The sequence below is a fragment of the Chiloscyllium plagiosum genome, unplaced genomic scaffold (genome assembly GCF_037043375.1).
Source record: "Chiloscyllium plagiosum isolate Xiang-an unplaced genomic scaffold, Cpla_swu_hap1 HiC_scaffold_13, whole genome shotgun sequence".
Lineage (NCBI taxonomy): Eukaryota > Metazoa > Chordata > Chondrichthyes > Orectolobiformes > Hemiscylliidae > Chiloscyllium > Chiloscyllium plagiosum.
Genome location: NW_028270151.1, coordinates 34346948 through 34374830, shown reverse-complemented (window position 1 = coordinate 34374830; position 27883 = coordinate 34346948). Strand labels below are relative to the sequence as shown.

The following is a 27883-nucleotide window of genomic DNA, read 5'->3' as shown; positions in this document are numbered from 1 at the left end:
CCTGAAGTTACATTTTCAAATATCCTTTGAATTTAAATCTTGTTTTTATTGTAACATCTGCTCCCTATATGCTAGTTGGCATGGGTACTAAACAAGTATTTTGCAGCTTTCTTTATGAAGGGAAGCTGTTGACAGTCACAATAAATCAGGAGTTGATTGAGCTGCTATCTGGATGGGCTAACAATCACTAAGTCCTCAGTAGATATTGGGATTGTTTGAGAGGACCAAAGAAGTGTAGATACTGCCTATTTGTTTACCTTGATTACATTTGCAGACAGCTGCCATGGGATTGATTGACTGAATGGTCTGCTTTTATCCTCCAACCATTCTATTAGTCCGATGTTTTGTGTTATTGTTAGATCAAGAGGAGTTGAAATGCTCATGCTGACCCGATTACAACTTGAACAGCCATCCTGTCACAATCTCTTTGTATGTTTTATTCAGTTTTGTTTAATAAGAAAGACTATTCAAGGGAACTAGAAAAATGGATTACTTAATTGTTTCTATACTGTATGAGTATAATCCTATCATCCCTTTCAGTTTTCAGCATAAATACTTTAGCAAAACTATTAGAAATCTACCCACGTGGTGGAAAGCATGGACTTTACAAAGATCTCCTCTGAGTTGTGAGAAGTTAGGAGAGATTTACCAGATTGTGGCTGGAAATAAAGGGGCTCAGTTGTAAGGAGAGGCTGGATAGGTTGGGACCTTTTTTTCACTAGAACATAGGACGTTGAGGGATGGCCTTATAGATGTGTATAAAATCATGAGGAGTATAGATAAGGTGAATAGCAGCTGCCCTATCCCTAGGATGTGGGATTTAAAAACTAGAGGCATATTTTTAATGTGAGAGGAGAAAGATTTTAAAAAGACGTAAGTGGTATTTTGTTTTGACACAGACAGTGGCTCCTGTGTGGAATAAACCTCTCAGAGAAAATGGTGGGTACAGGTACAGTTACAACGTTTAAAAGACATTTGGATAAGTACATGAATAAGAAATGTGTAGAGGGATATGGGACAAGTTTATGGGACACAGGGAGGTGGGTCAAGTTTAGTTTGACATTATGGTCAGTACAGTTGGACTGAAGAGTCAGTTTCCATGCTGTATGACTGACTCTATAACCCTATGACTCTTAACTTAAACCAGGAAGCATTGTTAGAAAAACTGCCAGCTAGGAGAAGTTACAGCGAAGGAAGGAGTGTTCACTGAAACTGAATGCTGACTGCAGAATACGGTTGAGTAATGTACTTTAAGGAAGTTAACACAGGCTACAGTATCATTGTGTACAAGAGGACAGAAAGTATATAACAACATGGGGAGAGCAAAGGCATGGATTCATCTCCTTCTTTTGCTGGTTATCAGTGATTTCATTTCCGGACAGAATGCAACAGGTAAAGAGATCTGATATTTTTATTGTCGGTGATTGTGGCTAAAAGATGCAAAATGTTGATTTCAGAACAGCAAACATCATTGGGAGATGTCTCTTGGCATCAGATGTAAATACATTTGAATAATGCTTTTTATACTTCAGTGCATTTTTTAGTAATATGAGTGATTTAAACTGAGTGATTTAAACTGGCTAAAATCAGTGCACTTTCAGAGAGATGACACAGCCTGCACTCCGTATCAGGTGAAAACAAATCATGAAAATTTCGTAATGGTCCGAAGTTTGTGGTCAGTGTCAAATTTCACTAATCTTCATGATTGCTGATTCTGTGAAGGGTCATTATTGATGTTGTAGCAAATGAAACCCAGTGTTGTGAATCTGAGCCTGAAGCAGCAGTGTTTTTATACACCCAGGAGGAACATAACATTATTATCGTTTGAACATTCCTGAAGAAAGGCTTATGCCCAAAACGTCGATTCTCCTGCTCCTCGGATGCTGCCTGGCCTGCTGTGTTTTTCCAGCACCACATTTTTCAACTCTGGTCTCCAGCATCTGCAGTCCTCACTTCCTCCAAAATGTTCACAGTTGTTTCTTGAGTGGACCCTAACAACTTCCCTTTTTAGGGATTGGAATGAGATTGATCTTAGTGAGTATGAGATCCCTGATTAGGGGCTGTTGAACTGGGCCAATCGGGGAGCCCTGGCTGACAGATATAAATGGGAACCTCGGGCCGTAGAGGGGATTGTTAGGGCTGATTGCCTGCCCCTCTTCCGTGGTTATGTCCGAGTCCAGGTGTCCCTGGAGAAGGAGCACGCGGTGTCCACCAACACCCTTGAGATTTTCAGAGAGAGGTGGGCACCGCTGGGAGTGGAGTGTTTTATTCCCCCCTCCAACTCTATTTTGATTGAATCCTGACCTCCTCTCCCACCTCCAGCTCTGCCCCCTTGGTGTTGCCAGCAGATGGGAAATGTTAGCCTTCCTCTGGACCTCAGCAGCCCACCAGGTCAGACATCAGTGAATGGTGCAGCCTTTGACAGCCCAGACCTCACAATTGGATTTTGTCTTGTCGTCTTAATAATATGAAGCACCTTCAACTTTTGGAAATGCACCGTGTGAATCTCCAACACGACCAGTGCCATATACTGACACAAACACGCAAGTGATACACTAATGAGCTAGCTGAGTTAAGAATCAATGTCACTTTTTGGATTTCTATTAAACTGGCCCTTATCCTATGGACTGACAGGGATGAAATAAAATGAGACTTGAAGCAAGAAGGTTTGTATCTTTAATTGGAATTGTTTTTTGATGGTTTCACCCAAGGTGTACATTACAGTTTTGAGAAACCTCTTCTGAACAGTCAGCTAAGAATTCGGTCATTGTTGTCCTTACTGCAGGTTCAGTTTTAAACCTAAAATTGCAGATAGAAAACTAAAACTTTTGGTGGTGTTTCCAGCACGTTAACAAAGTTCTGAAATGTTTTAAAAGCCATTGCCTCTCAAGTTAAACACCTACTCAACTGATGGAATGTTATGCAAGATTTTAGGAATGTGAAATCTTGATCACAGGCTCCTGCAAAACAACAATGTCATCACAGGCTTGGTTTTTTCAAATGGTGCAGATTAGTAACTCAGTATTCAGTTCAAGAGGGGCTGGGGTTTAACTGCTGACAGATTTGCCCAAAAGCTACTGAAAGTCAAACTTGAAATAGTAGTGCCAGGCAGAAACACCTCAAATACATTTCAGGAGGAATAGGAAGACCACAAAAACAGAAAATGGAGCAGTAGAGGTAGGCCTTCCAATCATCAAGTCTGCTCTGCCATTTTATGAGATCGTGGCTGATTTGATCATCTTTAACTCCATTTTTTTGCTTTTTCCCCAGAACTCTTTACTCCTTTGCTGATTAAAAATCTATCGATCTCATCCACGAATATAAGTAATAATCCAGCTTCAACAGACTTCTGTAGTATAGATTTTCCCAAGTTTGCTCCTATCTGAGAGGCTGCAGAATAAGATGCTCCTGCCAGTGGGCCTCTGCTCCACCTGTTAGTTGTCTTTCTTCCTTCCTTCCTTTACTTTTTCACTTCCCTGAGCCTTGGAGGCTATTCCTGGAGCAGAGGCAGTTGCAAGCAGCGAGCCCTAGAGCTAGGTATGAACGGAATGGAGCAGCACTGGTCCTGCGAGTCTCGGAACAGAGCGTGAGGAAGCACAGTGCGAGAAGACTGTGTCTCGGAGCAGCGTGAGAGGAGTGAGTCTCAGAGCAGGGCAAGGGAACCGAGGGGAGCGAGTCTCAGAGCAGTATGAGGGGACTGAGTCTCAGAGCAGTGCGAGGGGAGTGAGTCACAGAGCAGTGCGAGGAGAGTGAGTCTCAGAGCAGTGTGAGGTGAGTGAATCTCAGAGCAGCGCGAGGGGAGTGAGTCTCAGAGCAGTGTGAGGGGAGCAAGTCTCGGAGTAGCGCGAGGGGAGTGAGTCTCAGAGCAGTGTGAGGGGAGTGAGTCTCAGAGTAGCGTGAGGGGTGTGATTCTCAGAGCAGCGTGAGGGGAGTGAGTCTCAGAGCAGTGCGAGGGGAGTAAGTCTCAGAGTAGTGGGAGGGGAGTGAGTTTCAGAGCAGTGTGAGGGGAGCGAGTTTCTGAGCAGCGCGAGGGGATTGAGTCTCTGAGCAGTGTCAGGGGAGTGCGCATCTCAGAGCAGAACATGGGGGGGGCTCAGACAAGGGACAGGGAAACGAGTCTCAGAGCAGCGTGAGGGGAGTGAGTCTCAGAGCAGAGCAAGGGGAGCGAGTCTCGGACAAGGAGAAGGGAAGCGAGTCTCAGAGCAGTGTGAGGGGAATCAGTCTCAGAGCAGTGTGAGGGGAATCAGTCTCAGTGCAGTGTGAGGGGAGTGAGTCTCAGAGCAGTGTGAGGGGAATCAGTCTCAGAGCAGTGTGAGGGGAATCAGTCTCAGAGCAGCGGGGGGGAGTGAGTCTCAGAGCAGAGCAAGGGGAGCGGGTCTCAGACAAGAGAGAGGGAGGCGAGTCTCAGAACAGTGTGAGGGGAGTGAGTCTTGGAGCAGAGCAAGGGGAGTGAGTCTCAGAGTAGTGTGAGGGGAGTGAGTCTCAGAGCAGTGCGAGGGGAGTGAGTCTCAGAGCAGTGCGAGGGGAGTGAGTCTCAGAGCAGCGTGAGGGGAGTGAGTCTCTGAGCAGTGTGAGGGGAGAGCACGTCTCAGAGCAGCGGCAGGGGAGTGAGTCTCGGCCAAGGGAGAGGGAAGTGAGTCTCAGAGCAGCATGAGGGGTGTGAGTCTCAGAGCAGTGCGAAGGGAGTGAGTCTCAGAGCAGTGGCAGAGGAGTGAGTCTCAGAGTAGTGTGAGGGGAGTGAGTCTCAGAGCAGAGCAAGGGGAGCGAGTCTCCGACAAGGGAGAGGGAAGCGAGTCTCAGAGCAGCGTGAGGGAAGCGAGTCTCAGAGCAGCGTGATGTGAGTGAGTCTCAGAGCAGTGCGAAGGGAGTGAGTCTCAGAGCAGTGTGAGGGTAGTGAGTCTCGGAGCAATGTGAGGGGAGTGAGTCTCAGAGCAGAGCAAGGGGATTGAGTCTTAGACAAGGGAGAGGGAAGCGAGTCTCAGAGCAGCGTGAGGGGAGTGAGTCTCAGAGCAGTGCGAAGGGAGTGAGTCTCTGAGCAATGTGAGGGGAGTGCATCTCAGAGCAGAGTGAGGGGAGTGCACGTCTCAGAGCAGCGGTAGGGAAGTGAGTCTCAGAGCAGAACAAGGGGAGCGAGTCTCGGACAATGGAGAGGGAAGCGAGTCTCAGAGCAGTGTGAGGAGAGTGAGTCTCAGAGCAGTGCGAGGGGAGTGATTCTCGGAGCAATGTGAGGGGAGTGAGTCTCGGAGCAGAGTGAGGGGAATGAGTCTCAGAGCAATGTGAGGGGAGTGAGTCTCAGAGCAGTGCGGGGGAGTGAGTCTCAGAGCAATGTGAGGGGAGTGAGTCTCAGAGCAGTGCGGGGGAGTGAGTCTCAGAGCAGCGGTAGGGGAGTGAGTCTCAGAGCAGTGCGGGGGAATGAGTCTCGGAGTAGTGTGAGGGGAGTGAGTCTCGGAGCAGTGTGAGGGGACCGAGTTCCAGAACAGTGTGAGGGGAGTGCGTCTCAGAGCAGGGTGAGGGTTGTGCGTCTCAGAGCAGCGGGGGGGAGTGAGTCTCGGAGCAGTGTGAGAGGAGTGAGTCTCAGAGCAGCGTGAATGGAGTGAGTCTCAGAGCAGTGCGAAGGGAGTGTGTCTCAGAGCAGGGTGAGGGTTGTGAGTCTCAGAGCAGTGCGAGGGGAGTGAGTCTCAGAGCAGTGCGAGGGGAGTGAGTCTCAGAGCAGTGCGAGGGGAGTGAGTCTCAGAGTAGTGTGAGGGGAGTGAGTCTCAGAGCAGAGCGAAGGGAGTGTGTCTCAGAGCAGGGTGAGGGTTGTGAGTCTCAGAGCAGTGGGAGGGGAGTGAGTCTCAGAGCAATGTGAGGGGAGTGAGACTCGGAGCAGTGTGAGAGGAGTGAGTCTCAGAGCTGTGGGAGGGGAGTGAGTCTCAGAGAAATGTGAGGGGAGTGAGACTCGGAGCAGTGTGAGAGGAGTGAGTCTCAGAGCAATGTGAGAGGAGTGAGTCTCAGAGCAGGGCAAGGGGAGCGAGTCTCGGACAAGGGAGAGGTAGTGAGTCTCAGAGCAGCGTGTGGGGTGTGAGTCTCAGAGCAGCACGAGGGGAGTGTGTCTCAGAGCAGTGCAAGGGGAGTGAGTCTCAGAGTAGTGTGAGGGGAGTGAGTCTCAGAGCAGAGCTAGGGGAATGAGTCAGAGCAGTGCAAGGGGAGCGAGTCTCAGACAAGGGAGAGGTAAGCGAGTCTCAGAGCAGTGTGAGGGGAGTGTGTCTCAGAGCAGTGCGAAGGGAGTGAGTCTCTGAGCAGTGTGAGGGGAGTGTGTCTCAGAGCAGTGCGAAGGGAGTGAGTCTCTGAGCAGTGTGAGGGGAGTGCGTGTCTCAGAGCAGTGGCAGGGGAGTGAGTCTCAGAGCAGAGCAAGGGGAGCGGGTCTCAAACATGGGAGAGGAAAGCGAGTCTCAGAGCAGCGCAAGGGGATTGAGTCTCAGAGTAGAGCGAGGGGAGCAAGTCTCAGACAAGTGAGAGGGAAGCGAGTCTCAGAGCAGCGTGAGGGAAGTGAGTCTCAGAGCAGCGCAAGGGGATTGAGTCTCAGAGTAGAGCGAGGGGAGCAAGTCTCAGACAAGTGAGAGGGAAGCGAGTCTCAGAGCAGCGTGAGGGAAGTGAGTCTCAGAGCAGTGCGAGGGGAGTGAGTCTCAGAGTAGTGCGAGGGGAGTGAGTCTCAGAGCAGAGCAAGGGGAGCGAGTCTCAGACAAGGGAGAAGGAAGCGAGTCTCAGAGCAGCGTGAGGGGAGTGACTCTCAGAGCAGTGTGAGGGGAGTGAGTCTCGGAGCAATGTGAGGGGAGTGAGTCTCGGAGCAGTGTGAGTGGAGTGAGTCTCAGAACAGCGTGAGGGGAGTGAGTTTCAGAGCAGTGTGAGGGGAGTGAGTCTCGGAGCAATGTGAGGGGAGTGAGTCTCGGAGCAGTGTGAGTGGAGTGAGTCTCAGAGCAGAGTGAGGGGAGTGAGTCTCGGAGCAATGTGAGGGGAGTGAGTCTCGGAACAGTGTGAGTGGAGCGATCTCAGAGCAGTGTGAGGGGAGTGAGTCTCAGAGCACGTCAGGGGAGCGAGTCTCGGACAAGGGAGAGGAAAGCAAGCCTCAGAGCAGCGCGAGGGGTGTGAGTCTCAGAGCAGTGTGAGGGGAGTGAGTCTCAGAGCAGTGTGAGGGGAGCGAGTCTCAGAGCAGTGTGAGGGGAGTGAGTCACGTAGCAGTGTGAGGGGAGTGAGTCTCAGAGCAGTGTGAGGGGAGTGAGTCTCAGAGCAGTGTCAGGGGAGCGAGTCTCAGAGCAGCTCAAGGGGAGTGAGTCTCAGAGCAGTGTCAGGGGAGAGAGTCTCGGACAAGGGAGAGGAAAGCAAGCCTCAGAGCAGCGTGAGGGGAGCGAGTCTCAGAGCAGTGTGAGGGTAGTGAGTCTCAGAGCAGAGCGAGGGGAGCGAGTCTCAGAGCAGTGCAAAGGGAGTGATGATCAGAGCAGTGTGAGGGGAGTGAGTCTCAGAGCAGTGCGAAGAGCGTGAGTCTCAGAGCAGCACGAGGGGAGTGAGTCTCAGAGCAGCACGAGGGGAGTGAGTCTCAGAGCAGTGCGAAGAGAGTGAGTCTCAGAGCAGCGTGAGGGGAGTGAGTCTCAGAGCAGCACGAGGGGAGTGAGTCTCAGAGCAGTGCGAAGAGAGTGAGTCTCAGAGCAGCGTGAGGGGAGTGAGTCTCAGAGCAGTGCGAGAGGAGTGAGTCTCGGACCAGTGTGAGGGGAGTAAGTCTCAGAGCAGTGCGAGAGGAGTGAGTCTCGGACCAGTGTGAGGGGAGTAAGTCTCAGAGCAGTGCGAGAGGAGTGAGTCTCGGACCAGTGTAAGGGGAGATCCATTTGCGCTGCTCCAAGATCCGTTTCCCTCCGAGACTCGCTCCCCTCGTGTTGCTCCGAGAAACTCTCCACTCGCGCTGTCCCGGGAGTTGCTCCCTTTGCCTGTCTCTGAGATATGCTCCCTTTGCGCTGCTCTTGGACTTACTCCCCTTGCACTTCTACAAGACTCGCTCCCCTCGCGCTGCTCCGAAACTCGCTCCGCTCACATTGCTCCAAGACAGTTCCGCCCTGGCACTCACTGCCCTCGCTCTTCTCCGACACCTGCTCCTGTCGCGCTGCACAGAGACTCACTCCCCTCGCTCTTCTCCGACACCTGCTCCCCTCGCGCTGCTCTGAGCCTCACTCCCCTCGCTCTTCTCCGACACCTGCTCCCCTCACGCTGCTCTGAGACTCACTCCCCTCAGGCTGCTCTGAGACTCACTCCCCTCAGGCTGCTCTGAGACTCACTCCCCTCACCATTTCCAAGACTAGCTCCCCTCAAACTTACTCTGGGATGTGCGCCCTTCACCTGTCTCCGAGACTGGCTCCCCTCACCCTTCTCCGAGACTCGCTCCCCTCACCCTTCTCCGAACCCGCTCCCCTCACCCTTCTCCGAGACTCGCTCCCCTCACCCTTCTCCGAGACTCAGCCCCTCACCCTTCTCTGAGACTCGCTCTCCTCACCCTTCTCCGAACTCGCTCCCCTCACCCTTCTCCGAACTCGCTCCCCTCACCCTTCTCCAAACCCGCTCCCCTCACCCTTCTCTGAGACTCGCTCCCCTCACCCTTCTCTGAGACTCGCTCCCCTCACCCTTTTCCGAACTCGCTCTCCTCACCCTTCTCCGAACTCGCTCCCCTCACCCTTCTCCGAACTCGCTCCCCTCACCCTTCTCCGAACCCGCTCCCCTCACCCTTCTCTGAGACTCGCTCCCCTCACCCTTCTCTGAGACTCGCTCCCCTCACCCTTTTCCGAACTCGCTCTCCTCACCCTTCTCCGAACCCGCTCCCCTCACCCTTCTCCGAGACTCGCTCCCCTCACCCTTCTCTGAGACTCGCTCCCCTCACCCTTCTCTGAGACTCGCTCCCCTCACCCTTCTCCGAGACTCGGTCCCCTCACCCTTCTCCGTGACCCACTCTCCTCACCCTTCTCCGAACTCGCTCCCCTCACCCTTCTCCGAGACTCGCTCCCCTCGCCCTTCTCCGTGACTCGCTCCCCTCACCCTTCTCCGAGACTCGCTCCCCTCACCCTTCTCCGTGACTCGCTCTCCTCGCTCCCCTCACCCTTCTCCGAGACTCGCTCCCCTCACTCTTTTCGCCCTTCTCAAAGACTTGCTCCCCTCACACTGCTCCGAGACTGGTTCCCCGCGCCCTGTTCCAAAACTCGCTCACCTCGCGCTGCTCTGGGATGTGCTCTCCTTATGCTGCTCCGATACTCGTTCCACTGGCCTGCTCCAAGACTTGCTCCCTTCTGAGACTTGCTCCCCTCGTGTTGCTCCAAGACTCGATCCCCTCACATTGCTCTGAGACTCACGCCCTTCACACTGCTCTGAGACTCACTCTCCTCGCACTGCTCTGAGACTATCTTCCCTCGCACTGCTCTGAGACTCACTCCCCTCACACTGCTCTGAGACTCACTCCCTTCGCACTGCTCTGAGACTCACTCCCCTCACACTGCTCTGAGACTAACTCCCCTCGCACTGCTCTGAGACTAACTCCCCTCACACTGCTCTGAGACTCACTCCCCTCGCACTGCTCTGAGACTAACTCCCCTCGCACTGCTCTGAGACTCACTCCCCTCACACTGCTCTGAGACTCACTCCCCTCGCACTGCTCTGAGACTATCTTCCCTTGCACTGCTCTGAGACTCACTCCCTTCGCACTGCTCTGAGACTCACTCCCCTTGCACTGCTCTGAGACTCACTCCCCTCACACTGCTCTGAGACTCACTCCCCTCACACTGCTCTGAGACTCACTCCCCTCACACTGCTCTGAGACTCACTCCCCTTGCTCTGCTCTGAGATTCAGGCCCCTCTCCCTTCTCCGAGACTGTCTCCCCTCACCCTACTCTGAGACTCTCTCCCCTTGCCCTACTCCGAGACTGTCTCCCCTCGTCCTACTCCGAGACCCGCTTCCCTCGCACTGCTCTGAGACTCAGTTGTCCCGTGCTGCTCCGAGACTCAGAGAAGGATGAGGGGTCTCAGTCTCAGAGCAGTACGCAGGAAGCGTGGATGTGGGGGACGCTGTTCTGGAGCTTACCTTGGAACTGAGTGCTGGTGTGGAGTGATCTGCAGGCTTGGCTCGGAGCGGGGATGGCTGTCGGAATGGGGTCTGCCACAAGTGGTCAGACCACGTGCAGTGGCTCTGTGCTGGGCTGCTCCACTGTCAGGTTTATTTGAAATGATTTTACTGGCCTGTAAAGTCAATCCTTTCATGATGTCTTATTTGTAACCTAGTTTTTAAACTCTGTAAAGTCGTGAAACTATTTTTTATTCCTCTTTTATGTCCAAGATTTATATCTAGGTAGTTGTGCCTAAGATGGCGCCATTTGAGGCAGACATTGTAAAAGCTTTTCACTCTACTTTGACAATGGAGTACACATCCAATACAGGATATTCTAATCTATTCACTTCGATTCTATTCTATCCTAATATTACCCCTTATTCTGAGGTGATGTCCTCTGGTCTTAGACTATTGCACATGGGGAAACAACCATCCCACATCTACCTTGACAAGTTCCTGAAGAATCCTGTACATTTCAATAAGACCGTCTCTCATTCTTCTACATTCTGAAGAGTACAGGCCTATTCTGCTCTTGCTTTTTGTTAAGACAATCCGTCCACACCTGGCATTGGCCTCAAAGAGCCTTCGCGGGACTCCCTCCAATGCAGTGTGTCTTTTTTCAAACAAGCAGCTCAAGCCTGTTCACAGTGTTTCAGCCCTGGTCTGACCAGTGCCTTGTTTAGTTTTAGCAAAACCTTCCTCCTTTTAAACCCCATTTCCTTTGAAATAAAGGCCAAGATTTCATTTGCCTTCCCTCTGTCCTCATGAGGTAGGATGCCAGTTTTTTGTAATTCATGGATCAGGATTCCCAACTCCTTCTGATCAATAACTTTCTACAGTCTTTCTGAGTTTAATTAAATTAGCTCCTCTATTCTTCCTGCCAAAGGACATAACCTCACACTTTCCCACATTCCATTCCATTTGCTGACTCACCTTATCTACATCCCCCTGCAGAGTCTTTGTGTATCCTCCCCACATGTATTCCCATCTATTGTTATGGCATCTGGAAACTTTGCTACTGTACTTTCACTATCCTCATGCAAGTCATTAGTGTACATATATCTGAAATAATTGTAGCCTGATCCCTGTGGCACACTACCAGTTACAGGCTGTAGGCCTGAAAATGACCCCATTATCCCAACACTCTGTTTTCTATTAGTTAGCCAATTGTCTATCCATGCTAATATACTATCTCAACACCATGGACTTTTATATTATGCAGTAATCCATTGCATATTGATGGAGTTGCATTCATTGTGTCAAGTAGAGAGTATTCCATCATGTTCATGATGCCCAGAATGTCGATGGCAGAGAACTCACTTGATAATAATGCCATTGCACATCAATGCAAAGTGTTGGATCTTGTTTTGTGGAAAATATTCATTTCCCAATATTTATGCAAATTTACTTGCCATTTATCAGCCAAGGGTTGCCTGCATCTAGTTATATATAAACTCTGACAGCTTCAGAGATCATAAAGAATTGCAAATGGTACTGAACACTGCAATAATCAGTGCACATTTCCAGTACTGCTCTTGGATTGTAGGGGATGTCATTGGTGAAGCAGCTGAAGATGGTTGGATTGAGGACAATACCCTGAGGAACTAGGGCTCTTATTGCACAGGGATAGTGTCCTCACCTCTGAGCCAGGAGGCCTGAGTTCTAGTCCCAACTCTTCTAGAAGTAGGTCATGACATCTCTGAATAGGTTGATTATGCAATTATCGATCCTGAGGAACTAGGACTCTGTGGCATCATGGTGGTGACCCAGCCTCTTCAAGTTTAAGGTCAAGTTCCACCTGCTCCTGAGGTATGCAATCACATCACTGGGCAAGTTGATTAGAAAAATATTAAAATGATCCTAAAGAACAAGACACTTGTGGCAGAGTGGTAGCATCCCTTTCCCTGGGCCAGAAGGTCTTGGCTCAAGTCCTAGCTGTGCCTGAGATGTCTCACAATATGTCTGCACAAGTTGATTCTAAGGAATAATCAGCTGAGACTGTCATTAATTATCATTCAGTAACCACCACCATCTTCCTTTGTGCTCAGCGTGATCCAATTAGTGCAGAGTTTCTACTAATTCCCTCTGATTACAATTTTGTTCAGGCTCCCTGCTGTCAAACAGATAAAATGCAGCCTTGATATGAAGAGGAGGAGCTCTCAACTGAAAATCATCACTTTTCACAATATTGGAACTAAGTCTATAATAAGGCATTGAGCAAGCTCTTATCAGAATCCAAACTGAGCCGTGTTGAGCAGATTTGGATGAGCAAGTGCTTCCTGATGGAACTATCACCAACCTTTTCCATCATTTTACTGATCACTGAGTGTAAGTTGTCAGGGAGATAATTTGCCAGATTGGATCGTGATTTTGTGGACAGTACATAGGACAATACTTCCCATTTTTGAGTAGATGCACGTATAGGCCCTGAAACAGCTTGGCTTGCAGCAACGATAGTTCTGGAGTACAAGCCTTCAGGATTACAGCATGAATGTTACCATTGCACTGTCTAGTGTCATCTGATGTTCTTGATATCACATTAGTGACGGATATCTGAGATACAAGGGTACTCTACATGAGATGGATCAGCTATTTTACACTTCTGGCTGAAGATGTGATTGGATATTGCAATATTACACATTTACTCAGATATTATGTCACAATATTTGAACGTAACACTTAGTGTCATCTTACATTGTCAGGATGACTCTACATTTTGTATACACAGCTTCAACAGCTCCTACTGAGACTTCTACATCTGTACAAACAGCAAAGACAACAGCAACTGGTGAACTCACTTCTGAATCAGCACGTACAACCCAACCAATTATTCAATCATCACCAACCACTGTTAGCTCCAGAACAGAAACTGGTAAGAATCAGAAACTATCTTCAAGAGATTTTTTGTGTTGAAAATTGAAAAACAGTTCAAGGTCCTCACATGGATACACCCTCTTTCATCTTTCCAGGGTTGATTACAAATGTAGAAGGAAATCTATCATGGCCATGTCGTAAAGGGAGCTGAGGCACTTAAAAAAAGCAATTAAAAGCCATTTTAAGATTAGCAAACCTCTTTTTGAACTGTACACAGGCCATACCCTGTGTCAGCAAGCTGGCAGCATGGACAGGTAAATGCATCACAGGAGGTCTTTGAGGATTGAAATTGGCATGATGCCAATATCCTAAAAAGGTGAACTCAGAAAAACTGTGGTCAGCAGCATGTGTGGCCAGAAACATTTCCTTCCGGCTAAACTAAATGATTTTGTGTTCTCCCATCGTTTTGATATCAAAATGCACTGCGTTGGACATCAGCGAGGGACAGGTTCCCTTATTCACCTGTGATACTGCAGATCACCAGGGATTCCGCTTATTTGGTAGTTATCTGGAGCACTGAGGGGATTTTGCAACGTCATTCAAGACAACAGCAAGGCGGCCTTTGTGTGGAGCTGCAGGAGATGGGGCAGATACAAAACAAATATTTTGCATCAGTACTTACTGTGGAAAAGGTCATGGAAGATATAGAATGTGGGGAAATAGATGGTGACATCTTGAAAAATGTCCATATTACAGAGGAAGAAGTGCTGGAAGTCTTAAAATGCATAAAAATGGATAAATCCCCAGAACCTGATCAGGTGTACCCTCGAACTCTGTGGGAAGCTAGAGAAGTGATTGCTGGGCCTTTTGTTCAGATATTTGTATCATTGATAGTCACAGGTGAGGTGAGGTTGGCTAACGTGATGCCACTATTTAAGAAGGGTAGTAAGGACAAGCTAGGGAACTATAGACCTGGCTTTATGTCGGTGATGGGCAAGTTGTTGGAGGGAATCCTGAGGGACAGGATGTACATGTATTTGGAAAGGCAAGGACTGATTAGGGATAGTCAACATGGCTTTGTGCGTGGGAAATCATGTCTCAATGATGAGGGCAGAGTGGTAGATGTGATCTATATGGACTTTAGTAAGGCGTTCAACAAGGTTCCCTATGGGACACTGGGTGAGCAAGGTTAGATCTTACGGAATACAGGGAGAACTAGCCATTTGGATACAGAACTGGCTGAAAGGTAGAAGACAGAGGGTGGTGGTGGAGGGTTTTTTTCAGACTGGAGACCTTTGACCAGTGGAGTGGCACAAGGATCGGTGCTGGGTCCACTAATTTTCATCATTTATATAAATGATTTGGATGTGAGCATGAGAGGTATAGTTAGTAAGTTTGCAGATGACACCAAAATTGGAGGTGTAGTGAACAGCAAAGAAGCTTACCTCAGATCACAATGGGATCTTGATCACATGGGCCAATGGGCTGAAAAGTAGCAGCTGGAGTTTAATTCAGATAAATGTGAAGTGCTGCATTTTGGGAAAGCAAATCTTAGCAGGACTTATACACTTAATGGTAAGATTCTAGGGAATGTTGCTGAACAAAAAGACCTTGGAGTACAGGTTCATAGCTCCTTGAAAGTGGAGTCACAGGTAGATAGGATAGTGAAGAAGGCGTTTGGTATGCTTTCCTTTATTGGTCAGAGTATTGAGTGCAGGAGTTGGGAGGTCATGTTGCGGCTGTACAGGACATTGGTTAGGCCACTGTTGGAATATTGCATGCAATTCTGGTTTCCTTCCTATCGGAAAGATGTTGTGAGACTTGAAAGGGTTCAGAAAAGATTTACAAGGATGTTGCCAGGGTTGGAGGATTTGAGCTATAGGGAGAGGTTCTCCCTATGCAACCTAGGCTAGGGCTGTTTTCCCTGGATCATCAGAGGCTGAATGGTGACCTTATAGAGGTTGAAAAAATCCTGAGGGCCATGGATATTGTAAATAGACAAAGTCTTTTCCCTGGGGTGGAGGTGTCAGAACTAGAAAGCATAGGTTTAGGGTGAGATGGGAAAGATATAAAAGAGATCTAAGGGATAACTTTTTCACGCAGAGGGTGGTACATGTATGGAATGAGCTGCTGGAGGAAGTGGTGGAGGTTGGTACAATTACAACATTTAAAAGGCATTTGGATGGGTATATGAATAGGAAGAGTTTAGAGGGATATGGGCTGGGTGCTGGCAGGTGGGACTAGATTGGGTTGGGATATCTGGTCAGCATGGACGAGTTGGAGCGAAGGGTCTACATCTGTGCTGTACATCTCTGTGACTCTGTGACTCTATAACACTACCTTCCAAATCCATCTTGTACCAACTAGGAGAACAAGAGCGGTAGATCCATGGGAAAACCACCCTTGCAAGTGCTCCTCCAGGACAATCATCATGTTGACCTGGAAATACATTGTTGTTCCTTCAGTGTCGCTGGGTGAAAATCCTTGAATGATCTCCAAAATGGGATTGTGGATGTATGTGGAGCAAATGCACTGTATCAGTTCAAGAATACAGTTCATCACTACTTTCTCAAGGGCAACTTGGCATGCAGAATAAAAGCTTGTGCTGAGAGCAATGCCCACATCCCGCAAATGAATAAAAATAACTCCTGAACCCAACCTGACTAACCACTCCTTGACCTGATCCAAATACCTTCAACTGGCCTATTCAACCCTCAATGAAACAAATCTACTCGTTCACTCCCACTGACATGACCAAAGCACCCATTTCTTTAAACAAGGCCTCCAAATCCAACCCAATATGCTTATCCCCAACCAGACTATTTTTTTCTTCTCGCTGACTGACCCGCTCTTTTTCCTGTTAACTTCCCTCCAACCCAACTCAATTACCCTCCGATCCCAACTGGATATGACTACCCACTCCATTTCACAAGCCACTCATCCATCACTCAACCGTCCAGTCACTCACACACTAAAAGACTTGAGAACTCCACAAAATTTCCTACTTATATTGGGTAATATTGCAAAAAGGGAGCTTCATGTCTTTTCTGACCTTATGTGCCCCTTGAAAAGCTGCATTGCTCTATTACTAGTGCGTTTAGGATTAACAGACACATCTGAAACACTGGACAACTTTGGGTGCACAAATCTTTGTTGGATGTGGCAATGTGCAGTGCATTAATGCTGACTGAAGATCTGGGCAGTTCATTCAGCCCTGCACTTCTGACAGAACTTAAATCCAGTTCTATTTTGTTCTGTTACAACTACAGCTGGGGTGGTACCACATAATGCATTAAGTACTGGAAGATGCCATATTTAGGAATTTAAATATCTCTCAGATTTAATGTTGTCATTTAAATTGAAAAGAAGGAAAGTTCTTTGAAGACTGAAATGTGATTTTGTTTACACAGCTGTAACTGGTCCGACCACAACTCCTCTGGTTGGAACATCATCTACACCTGTACAATTAACAACTACAGCAGCCTCTGCATCCATCCCAGGAGTGACAAGTGCAGAGAACACCACTCAGCACTCAACAACAGAATCCACACCAAACTCAAAAACAGGGAACAATCTCCCAACAACAGCAAATAGTAAGCTAAGTTATATGATGTTTGACAGTACATGCACTGGAACAAAGTCAATTGCAGCATGATTTCCTGCAGAAATGTTAAATAATAGTGTACACTTATAGTGTATATTTAACCATATAGTTCATGTGGGCAACAATAAGTTTTTAGATACTGTTGTTGAAGCCACCAATATAATGACATATAAAATTGTTCTTAAATATGAAGCTCCTACAGATTCAGAAAATATGGCACACTATATTATGTACTGTCAAAGCATTCAACACGAGTTTTTCTTTTTTTTAATTGAAACAGCCACATCAAGTATTGCAATAACAACAGAAAGCTCTTCTTCCTTCCAACCACTAACAAATACATCACAAACCTCTGCATCACCTTCAGTTACACCAGTGCTACCAACTACACTGAGCAGCACTCAACCATCAACAACTCGCAACATGACAATCTCAACAAGTGATGTCAGTTCCACAGCACCAGGTAATTGTGAATATCCAACCTTAGTTATGAAAGCTATTTCTTGACTACAGTACTGATAATTCTACAATGCATGCATTAAACTTTAAAATATTTCACTATGGTGAGCTAAAAAGATGTCAGGGATTAGATCAATCAAAGCACTCCAGACCCTTCTAAAGATGACAACAATTTCTTTTGACAAAATGGTGGCCAATATATGTTGCAATTGCAAAATGTTTGAGTTGGTATATTTTGACAGGACTGAGTCTTAGCAGGGTTCTATTGTAGATGCACTCAAAACTAAATTCAAGTCCTGTTACAGAACAGGCTAAGGAAGCATCAGTCTGTACAGTGAAACCTCCACACAAATAGAAAAGTTAGGACGTGATGATATTTCTTATCCTCAACTTTACGATCTCCAATTTCCATTGTGATCCTGAGTATATATTGCACTTATGAAAGGGGGAAGCTGTCCATGACAACAGTATGGCAGTTTCTACAACAACTGCTCCTAACACAGCTCCTCTTGTTGGAACATTATCTACAACTTTACAATTAATAACTACAGCAGCCACATATGGAGTCAGCTATTACGAGGGGGCATAGCTTTAAATTAAGGGGTGGTAGGTATAGGACAGATGTTAGGGGTAGATTCTTTACTCAGCGAGTCGTGAGTTCATGGAATGCCCTGCCAGTAGCAGTGGTGGACTCTCCCTCTTTATGGGCATTTAAACGGGCATTGGATAGGCATATGGAGGATAGTGGGCTAGTGTAGGTTAGGTGGGCTTGGATCGGCGCAACATCGAGGGCCAAAGGGCCTGTACTGTGCTGTATTTTTCTATGTTCTATGTTCTATGTTCAGCCTTTCCATCCAGGCCAGGATTGACCACTAACAGCAGTAATATTTGACAAACGATGGACTTCTGTATTGAAATTCACTGATGTGCATTTTGGCAATTTCTTGGAGCTTCCCAAATGAACTGGGAAATCAAAGAAGTGAACTTTAATATCCATCTTTATATCAAAGGCTCATTTCGGAAAGCCAGAAAGAACTTTTGCCAAGTTAGTCAAACTGGTCGGCATTCCTTGAGAGGGAAATAACTGGTGAGGCTTCTCTTTATTTACGTTATGTTAGTGTTGTCACACAGATGTTCTTTGAGAACCAGGAGATTCATAAGAAGCACTGGGGCAACAGTGTGGGCTTGGAAATGAGAGATAATCTATCCACACTCAGAAAATAGGGACCATAGCAAAGGGGATTCAGTTATAGACTCCTAATGGAAAAAAATACCTTTATAAGAAATAATGCAAAGACCAGAAAGAGAAGGCAAGTGAATGTAAAAGAAAATTTGCACCTCTCAGAAGGAATATCGCTGCCATTGACATTAGGCACCATGAGGCACCGTTACACTGATCAGTGAAAGGAACCGAAAAGAAATTTAGATCAGGACTACAGAATCGGGACAGTTTCAGAATTCCTTGCTACAGAGAGCCATGGGGGCAGAGTGCTTGTGTATATTTAAGGTTGAGTTGACAATTTATTGATCAGTAAAGGATTTGAACGGTTTGTAAGGAAAGTGGACATGAGGCATGCTGGATCAGCCATTCAATAGGATGGCAGAGCAGGCTGAAGGGACTGAACGGCCTCCTCCAGTTCCTATTTCTTGTGACCTTTTGGTCTTCTGGAAAATGATTTTTTTTTAAATCTGGAGAGCCAAGTCAACCAGAAGAAGATGTAAGGAAAAATTACAGATTTAAAAGGAATAGGTCTGGGTAACAAAGACACAATTTCAACAGGATGATGTATAAATGCCACAGATAGAAAATTTTATTTAAACATTTGCATGGAATAAATTCTTGGGGTTTTAAATTGTCAGCAATAGTGTGTACCTCTTATGTTGGGGGGAGGGGGGGTTCTGCTTTCATATTCCAAGTGTTGAGGTGGGCACGGGAAAGATATGTGCAGATGCATTTGAAAAAATGCTACAGCAAGGAATTATTGCAATGCAGATCCTATGGTGGGAAGCATTCTGTGAGGTACACATAGAAACTTCCCCACAGCCATTGAGAATAGGGTCCTGATTACCAAGTGTTGTAATTGGATGTGTGCACTTATTTCTAAGAGGATGCTCTTTGGGTTGATATGATGCTACCAACCCAGCTTGTAACATTAGTCTGTGGAGCTTACTAGATTAAAGTGGTGATGCCTTATTCTTAAGTTAAAAAACCAATTTATTACATAGCAGGAAAATAACTGGTTATGTTAGATTAAGGCTGGTTAACTATATTAACACTTTGAACGATAAGATAATGAGCAATAGGAACAGGAATAGGCCGGTCAGCTCATGGGGCCTGCTCTGCCATTTATTAGAATCGTGGACTGGCCAACATTCCTCATGTTCACTTTCCTGCCTTTTCCTTATCAGCTTTGATTTCCCTAGTCATCAGGAACCTATCTCAGCCTCAAATAAAAACAAGGACTCTTCCTCCCATTCCTCTCTGCAGCAAGGAGTGCTCTGAGAGAAGAAATTCTGCCTCAACTCTGTCTTAAGTTTGCAATCTTTATTCTGAGACTATGTCCTGTGATCCTAGATTCTCCCTTTAAAAAAAACTTCTCAGCATTTATCCTGTCAAGCCCCTTAAGAACACTATATGTTACAGAGAGTATACCTGATTGTTCTCAACTCCAGTGAGTAAAGTCCAAACCTGTTTAATCTTTGCTCATCGGACAATCCCGACGTTTGGTAATATTGTAGAAAAGGGAGCCTGTCCTCTTCCTATCCATCTTCTCTTGTTCTCCCTGAGTGCCCCATGAAAGGCTGCATTGCGCGATTGCTATTACATTTTGGACTAAAAGACTGATCTGACATAGTAGACCAGTGTGGGTGCAGAAATCTTTGTTGGATTTGGAAATGTGCCCAGCATTGATGCTGACCAAAGATCTAGAGAATTCATTCACCCTTGCATTTCTGACAGATCTTAAAACTAGTTCTACTTTGTTTTGTTATAACTACAGCAATACCTTAAGTACAAGAAGATGCCGTATTTGGAAACTTAAATATTTCTCAGATTTAATGTTGTCATTTAAGTTGTGTGAAAGGGAGAATCTTTGAAGACTTAAATGTAATTTTGTCTACACGGCTTCAACAACTGGTCCTCTCCATCCATTCCAGGAGTGACAAGTGCAGAGAACGCCACTCAGCAATCAACAAGAGAATCCACACCAAACTCAACAACAGAGAACAATCTCCCAACAACAGCAAATAGTAAGCTAAGTTATATGATGTTTGACAGCACATGTACTGGAACAAAGTCAATTGTAACATGATTTCCTGCAGAAATGTGAAACAAATGTTTCCCTCAGATGGTGATGGCTAGCACAAGAAGACAAAACTTTAAATTGAGGTAGTTTCTTTTCTCAGCGAGCTTTAGGGGTGTGGAGCGTACTGCCTGCAATAATAGTCGGCTTGCCAACGTTACATGGTGATTAGATAAACATACGGATGATAATGGAGTAGTGTAGGAGAGATAGGCTTCAGGTTGGTTCAGTAGCTCGGTGCAACATCAAGGGCTGAAGGGTCAGTACAGTGCTGTAATGTTCTATGTTGTAATAGTGTGCACTTATAGTGGATATTTAACCAGGAAGTTCATGTGGGCAACAATAATTTCTTTAGATAGTATTGTTGAAGCCACCAGTATAATGATATATAAAATTGTTCTGGGTTATGACGCTCCAACAGATTTGGAAATGGTAACAAAACTGTGTTATACATTGTTAAAGTGTCCAAAATGATTTTTTATTGGAACAGCCACATCAAGTATTGCAATAACAACAGAAAGCTCTTCTTCCTTCCAACTCCTAACAAATACATCACAAAGCTCTGCATCATCTTCAGTTACACAGGTCCCTCCAACTACACTGAGCAGCACTCAACCATCGACAACTCAGAAAATGACAATCTCAACAAGTGATGTCACTTCCACAACACCAGGTAACTGTGAACATCAAACTGTATTCATGAAAGCTATTTCTTGCCTACAGTACTGATAATTGGACAATGCGTGCAGTAAACATTAAAATATTTTACCACGCTGAGCTAAAACAATGTCAGGATTAGATCAAGCTAAGCACTGGTCTCCAGACCCTTCTAAAGATGGCAACAATTTCTTTTTGCAAAATAATGGCCAATATATGTTTTAATTTTAAAATGTTTGGGCTGGGTAAATTTTAACAGGGTTCTATTGTAAATGCACTCAAGCATAAATTAAAGTTATGTTATAATCTGAAAAAGCAAAAGTCTGTACAGTGAAATCTACATGCAAATGGAAAAGTTAGGATGTGGTGATAGTTCTTATCCTCGATTTTGCGACCTCCAATTTCCATTGTGATCCTGATTATATGTTATCCCGGAGAACGGGTGTAGCTATCTTTGTCCATTTCATGACAGCAGTAATATTTGATAAAAGATGGACTGCTGAATTGAAATTCATTGTTTCTTTTCAGGAGGTCGTAAAGACACAGGTTCTGAAATGTCTGGGGTTGATCTACTTCAAGAAGCTTTAAAGTTTAAATACAAATTCGTTGTAGAATGAAAGGGGAGTGGCCAGTTCTTTCAGCTCAGTTTTTCTCTGGTTTGGGTTTGCTTTGGTTTTAGCAGACAGTCAGTTGTGAAGCTGCTGGACCCAAGGTTCAAGCTGATCCTCCCTCTCTCTGACATCTCTCCTGTAGGAACCTGGGTTTGATTTTACCTCTTGTACCAAGGGAATGTTTATGGGGATTGATGAAAGTATTTACAACAGCGTGATTAAGTTTGGATGATCTGTTGGTTTTTCAGCTAGTTTAAGTTATTCTGTGTTCTGTTCTCCTTTGTGTTTCATTCGGTAAACCTGCAAGTACAACAGCAACAGTATGTGATGGTTGGCAGTTATAGGAAGGGGGGAAAGTCTCAGAAACAGTCACATAGATGGGTTAACTCCAGGAAGGGTAAGAGAGGTAGGCAGCTAATGCAGAAGTCTTTTGTGGATATACCCATTTCAAACAGGTATGCTGGTTTGGAAAATGTAGGGGGTGATGGATTCTCTGGGAAACGTAGCACAAACAGCCAAGTTTCTGGTATTGAGACTGGTTCTAATGCAACAAGGGGTACGTTGGCTTCCAAGAGATCAATTGTGTTAGGGGATTCAGTAGTCAGAGGTACAGACAGATGTTTCTGTGGCCAGCAGAGAAAAAGCAGAATGGTGTGTTGTTTCCCTGGTGCCAGGATCAAGGATGTCTCAGAGAGGGTGCAGAATGTTCTCACGGGGGAGAGGGGCCAGCAGGAGGTCATTGTCCACATTGGAACCAACGACATTGGAAGGGAAAAGGTTGAGACTCTGAAGGGAGATTACAGAGAGTTAGGCAGAAATTTAAAAAGGAGGTCCTCAAGGGTAGTAACATCTGGATTACTCCCAGTGCTACGAGCTAGTGAGGGCAGGAATAGGAGGATAGAGCAGATGAATGCATGGCTGAGGAGCTGGTGTATGGGAGAAGGATTCACATTTTTGGATCATTGGAATCTCTTTTGGGGTATAAGTGACCTGTACAAGAAGGACGGATTGCACCTAAATTGGAAGGGGATTAATATACTGGCAGGGAAATTTGCTAGGACTGCTTGGGAGGAGTTAAACTAGTAAGTTGGGGATTGGGTCCCAGGGAGATAGTGAAGGAAGAGATCAGTCTGAGATGGGTACAGCTGAGAACAGAAGTGAGTCAAACAGTCAGGGCAGGCAGGAACAAGGTAGGACTAATAAATTAAACTGCATTTATTTCAATGCAAGGGGCCTAATAGGGAAGGCAGATGAACTCAGGGCATGGTTAGGAACATGGAACTGGGATATCATAGCAATTACGGAAACATGGCTCAGGGATGGGCAGGACTGGCAGCTTAATGTTCCAGGATACAAATGCTACAGGAAGGATAGGAAGGGAGGCAAGAGAGGAGGGGGAGTGGCATTTTTGATAAGGAATAGTATTACAGCTGTGCTGAGGGAGAATATTCCTGGAAATACATCCAGGGAAGTTATTTGGGTGGAACTGAGAAATAAGAAAGGGATGATCACCTTATTGGGATTATATTATAGACCCCCCCAATAGTCAGAGGGAAATTGAGAAACAAACTTGTAAGGAGATCTCAGCTATCTGTAAGAATAATAGGGTAGTTATGGGTACTTTCCAAACATCGACTGGGACTGCCATAGTGTTAAAGGGTTAGATGGAGAGGAATTTCTTAAGTGTGTACAAGACAATTTTCTGATTCAGTATGTGGATGTACCTACTAGAGAAGGTGCAAAACTTGACCTACTCTTGGGAAATAAGGCAGGGCAGGTGACAGAGGTGTCAGTGGGGGAACACTTTGGGGCCAGCGACCATAATTCTATTCATTTTAAAATAGTGATGGAAAAGGATAGAACAGATCTAAAAGTGGAAATTCTAAATTGGAGAAAGGCCAATTTTGATGGTATCAGGCAAGAACTTTCGAAAGCTGATTGGAGGCAGATGTTCGCAGGTAAAGGGACGGCTGGAAAATGGGAAGCCTTCAGAAATGAGATAACAAGAATCCAGAGAAAGTATGTTCCTGTCATGGTGAAAGGGAAGGCTGGTAGGTATAGGGAATGCTGGATGACAAAAGAAATTGAGGGTTTGGTTAAGAAAAAGAAGGAAGCATATGTCAGGTTAGACAGGATAGATCGAATGAATCTTTAGAAGACTATAAAGGAAGTAGGAGTATACTTAAGAGGGAAATCAGGAGGGCAAAACAGGGACATGAGATAGCTTTGGCAAATAGAATTAAGGAGAATCCAAAGGGTTTTTACAAATATATTAAGGACAAAAGGGTAACTCGGGAGAGAATAGGGCCCCTCAAAGATCAGCAAGGCAGCCTTTGTGTGGAGCCACAAAAAATGGGGGAGATACTAAATGAATATTTTGCATCAGTATTTACTGTGGAAAAGGATATGGAAGATATAGACTCTAGGGAAAAAGATGGTGACATCTTGCAAAATGTCCAGATTACAGAGGAGGAAGTGCTGGATGTCTTGAAACGGTTAAAGGTGGATAAATCCCCAGGACCTGATCAGGTGTACCCGAGAACTCTGTGGGAAGCTAGAGAAGTGATTGCTGGGCCTCTTGCTGAGATATTTGTATCATCGATAGTCACAGGTAGGGTGCCAGAAGACTGGAGGTTGGCTAACGTGGTGCCACTGTTTAAGAAGGGCGGTAAAGACAAGCCAGGGAACTATAGACCGGTGAGCCTGACCTCGGTGGCGGGCAAGTTGTTGTAGGGAATCCTGAGGGACAGGATGTACATGTATTTGGAAAGGCAAGGGCTAATTCGAGATAGTCAACATGGCTTTGTGCGTGGGAAATCATGTCTCACAAACTTGATTGAATTTTTTAGAGAAGTAACAAAGAGGATTGATGAGGGCAGAGCAGTAGATGTGATCTATTTGGACTTCAGTAAGGCGTTCGACAAGGGTCCCCATGGGAGACTGATGAGCAGGGTTATATCTCATGAAATACAGGGAGAACGAGCCATTTGGATACAGAACTGGCTCAAAGGTAGAAGACAGAGGGTGGTGGTGGAGGGTTGATTTTTAGACTGGAGGCCTGTGACCAGTGGCATGCCACAAGGATTGGTGCTGGGCCCTCTACTATTTGTTATTTACATAAATGATTTGGATGCGAGCATAAGAGGTACAGTTCGTAAGTTTGCAGAAGACACCAAAATTGGAGGTGTAGTAGACAGCGAAGAGGGTTACCTCAGATTAGAACAGGATCTGGACCAGATGAGCCAATGGGCTGAGAAGTGGCAGATGGAGTTTAATTCAGATAAATGAGAGGTGCTGCATTTTGGGAAAGCAAATCTTAGCAGGACTTACACACTTAATGGTAAGGTCCTAAGGAGTGTTGCTGAACAAAGAGACCTTGGAGTGCAGGTTCATAGCTCCTTGAAAGTGGAGTCGCAGGTAGATAGAATAGTGAAGAAGGCATTTGGTATGCTTTCCATTATTGGTCAGAGTATTGAGTATAGGAGTTGGGAGGTCATGTTGCGGCTGTACAGGACATTGGTTGGGCAACTGTTGGAATACTGCATGCATTTCTGGTCTCCTTCCTATCAGAAAGATGTTGTGAAATTTGAAAGGGTTCAGAAAAGATTTACAAGGATGTCGCCAGGGTTGGAGGATCTGAGCTACAGGGAGAGGCTGAACAGGGTGGGGCTGTTTTCCCTGGAATGTCTGAGGCTGAGGGGTGACCTTATAGAGGTTTACAAAATTATGAGGGGCATGGATAGGATAAATAGACAAAGTCTTTTCCCTGGGGTCGGGGAGTCCAGAACGAGAGGGCATAGGCTTAGGGTGAGAGGGGAAAGATTATAAAAGAGACCTAAGGTGCAACTTTTTCACGCTGAGGGTGGTACGTGTATGGAATGAGCTGCCAGAGGATGTGGTGGAGGCTGGTACAATTGCAACATTTAAGAGGCATTTGGATGGATATATGAATAGGAAGGGTTTGGAGGGATATGGGCTGGGTGCTGGCAGGTGGGACTAGATTGGGTTGTGATACCTGGTCGGCATGGACGGGTTGGACCGAAGCATCTGTTTCCATGCTGTACATCTCTATGACTCTCGGACTCTATAAATCAAAAAGTTAGAATGTGGTAATATTTCTTATCCTAGATTTTACGACCTCCAATTTCCATTGTGATCATGATTATATGTTATCCTGAAGAAAGGGTGAAGTTGTCTTGGTCCATTTCATGACAGCAGGAATATTTGATAACAGATGGACTGCTGGATTGAAATTCATTGTTCATTGGGCCAGTTGCATCACTCTTGGAGTATCCACTTAAAAAAAGAGCAAAGTTAGGGTCTGGGCAAATTTCTTGAAATGTTTTGAGCGAGTCAGGCCTTGTCCATGACAACAGCGATTGAGAATAGGATCTTGATTACCAAATGTTGTCATGTGATGTGTGCACATGTTTCTTCTAAGATTTTCTTTGGGTTAATCTGATACTACAAACCCATCTTGTGACATTAGTCTGTGGAGCAAAGTCGTTTCAAGTGGTGAAGCCACATTCTTAAGTTAAAAAACTAGTTTGATACATATCAGGAAGATAACTGGTTATGTTAGCTTGCAGCTGGGTGGGTGGCACGGTGTCTCAGTGGTTAGTACTGCTGGCTCACAGCACCCGGGTCCCAGGTTCGATTCCAGCCTTGGGCGAGTGCCTGCGTGGAGTTTGCACAATCTCCGCGTGACTGCGTGGGTCTCCTCCGGGTGCTCCGGTTTCCTCCCACAGTCCAAAGATGTGCAGTTCAGGTGAATTGGCCATGCTAAATTGCCCATCGTGTTCGGTACATTAGTCAGAGGGAAATGGGTCTGGGTGGGTTGCTCTTTGGATGGTTGGTGCAGACTTGTTGGGCGGTAGGGCCTGTTTCCACGCTGTAGGGAATCTAAACTACATTAACACTTTGCACCATACGATAATAAGCAATAGGAACAGGAATAGACTGGACAGCTCCTGGAGCTTGCTCTGCCATTCATTAGAATCACGGCCAGGTCAACATTCCTCATGATCACTTTCCTGCCATTTCCTTATAACAGTTGATTCCCCTATTGATCAGGAGTCTGTCCTTTGAGTGAAGAAATTCTTCCTCAACTCCATCTTAAGTTTGCAACATTTATTCAGAGACTATGTCTGTGAACCTAGATTCTCCCATGAGGAAAACCATCCTCTCAGCATTTACCCTGTGAAGCCCCTTAAGAACACTCTATGTTTCAATGAGATCATCTCTCATTCTTCTAAACTCCAGTGAGTAAAGTCCAAACCTGTTTAATCTTTGCTCATTGGACAATCCCGATGTTTGGTAATATTGTAGAAAAGGGAGCCTGTCCTCTTCCTATCCATCTTCTCTTGTTCTCCCCTGAGTGCACCTTGAAAGGCTGCATTGCTCCATTTCTACTGCATTGCGGATTAAAAGACCCATATGAACCAGTAGACATCTGTGGGTGCAGAAATCTTTGTTGGATTTGGCAATGGGCCCAGCATTGATGCTGACTGAAGATCTGGACAAATCACTTACCCTTGCATTACTGACAGAATCCAGTTCTATTATGTTCTAACTTCACCAATACATGAAGGACAAGAAGATGCCATATTTGCAAATTTAAATATCTCTCAGATTTAATGTTGTCATTTAAATTGTATAGAAGGAAAGTTCTTTGAAGACTGAAATGTGATTTTGTTTACACAGCTGTACCAACTGGTTCGACCACAACTCCTCTGGTTGGAACATCATCTACACCTGTACAATTAACAACTACAGCAGCCTCTGCATCCATCCCAGGAGTGACAACTGCAGAGAACACCACTCAGCACTCAACAACAGAATCCACACCAAACTCAACAACAGGGAACAATCTCCCAACAACAGCAAATAGTAAGCTAAGTTATATGATATTTCACAGCACATGCACTGGAACAAAGTCAATTGCTGCATGATTTCCTGCAGAAATGGCAAACAATATTGTGCTCTTGTAGTGTATATTTAACCATATAGTTCATGTGGGCAACAATAGTTTTTTTTAGATATTGATTTTGAAGTCCCCAAAATAATGATATAAATAGCTGTTCTTAAGTATGAAGCTCATACAAATTCAGAATATGTACACACACTCTATGATACAGTGTTAAAGCGTCCAATAAGGATTTTTCTTTTTCTTTTTATGTTGGAACAGCCACATCAAGTATTGCAATCACAACACAAAGCTCTTCTTCCTTCCAACTACTACCAACTATGTCACAAACCTCTGCATCATCTTCAGTTACACAGGTCCCTCCAACTACACTGAGCAGCACTCAACCATCGACAA

General features: G+C 45.8%; 1 protein-coding gene across 19 annotated transcripts in view; it reads left to right on the top strand.

The window, feature by feature from the left end:
• The first annotated feature begins 1215 nt into the window (after nucleotides 1-1215).
• LOC122556034 (uncharacterized) overlaps nucleotides 1216-27883 on the top strand; it is a 130015-nt gene continuing 103347 nt past the window's right edge. For 15 of the 19 annotated variants that reach the window (XM_087993494.1, XM_087993493.1, XM_087993492.1 and 12 more), the window contains exons 1-7: nucleotides 1217-1392; nucleotides 12843-12986; nucleotides 16339-16521; nucleotides 16813-16995; nucleotides 20148-20240; nucleotides 20784-20966; nucleotides 27265-27450. In XM_087993494.1, coding sequence (XP_087849620.1) covers nucleotides 1314-1392; nucleotides 12843-12986; nucleotides 16339-16521; nucleotides 16813-16995; nucleotides 20148-20240; nucleotides 20784-20966; nucleotides 27265-27450 — 1051 coding nt within the window. In that variant the 5' untranslated portion in view covers nucleotides 1217-1313. Of the gene's footprint in view, nucleotides 1393-12842; nucleotides 12987-16338; nucleotides 16522-16812; nucleotides 16996-20147; nucleotides 20241-20783; nucleotides 20967-27264; nucleotides 27451-27883 lie in introns of all 19 variants that reach the window. The other 4 variants (XM_087993500.1, XM_087993491.1, XM_087993489.1 and 1 more) reach the window with 3 other exon arrangements.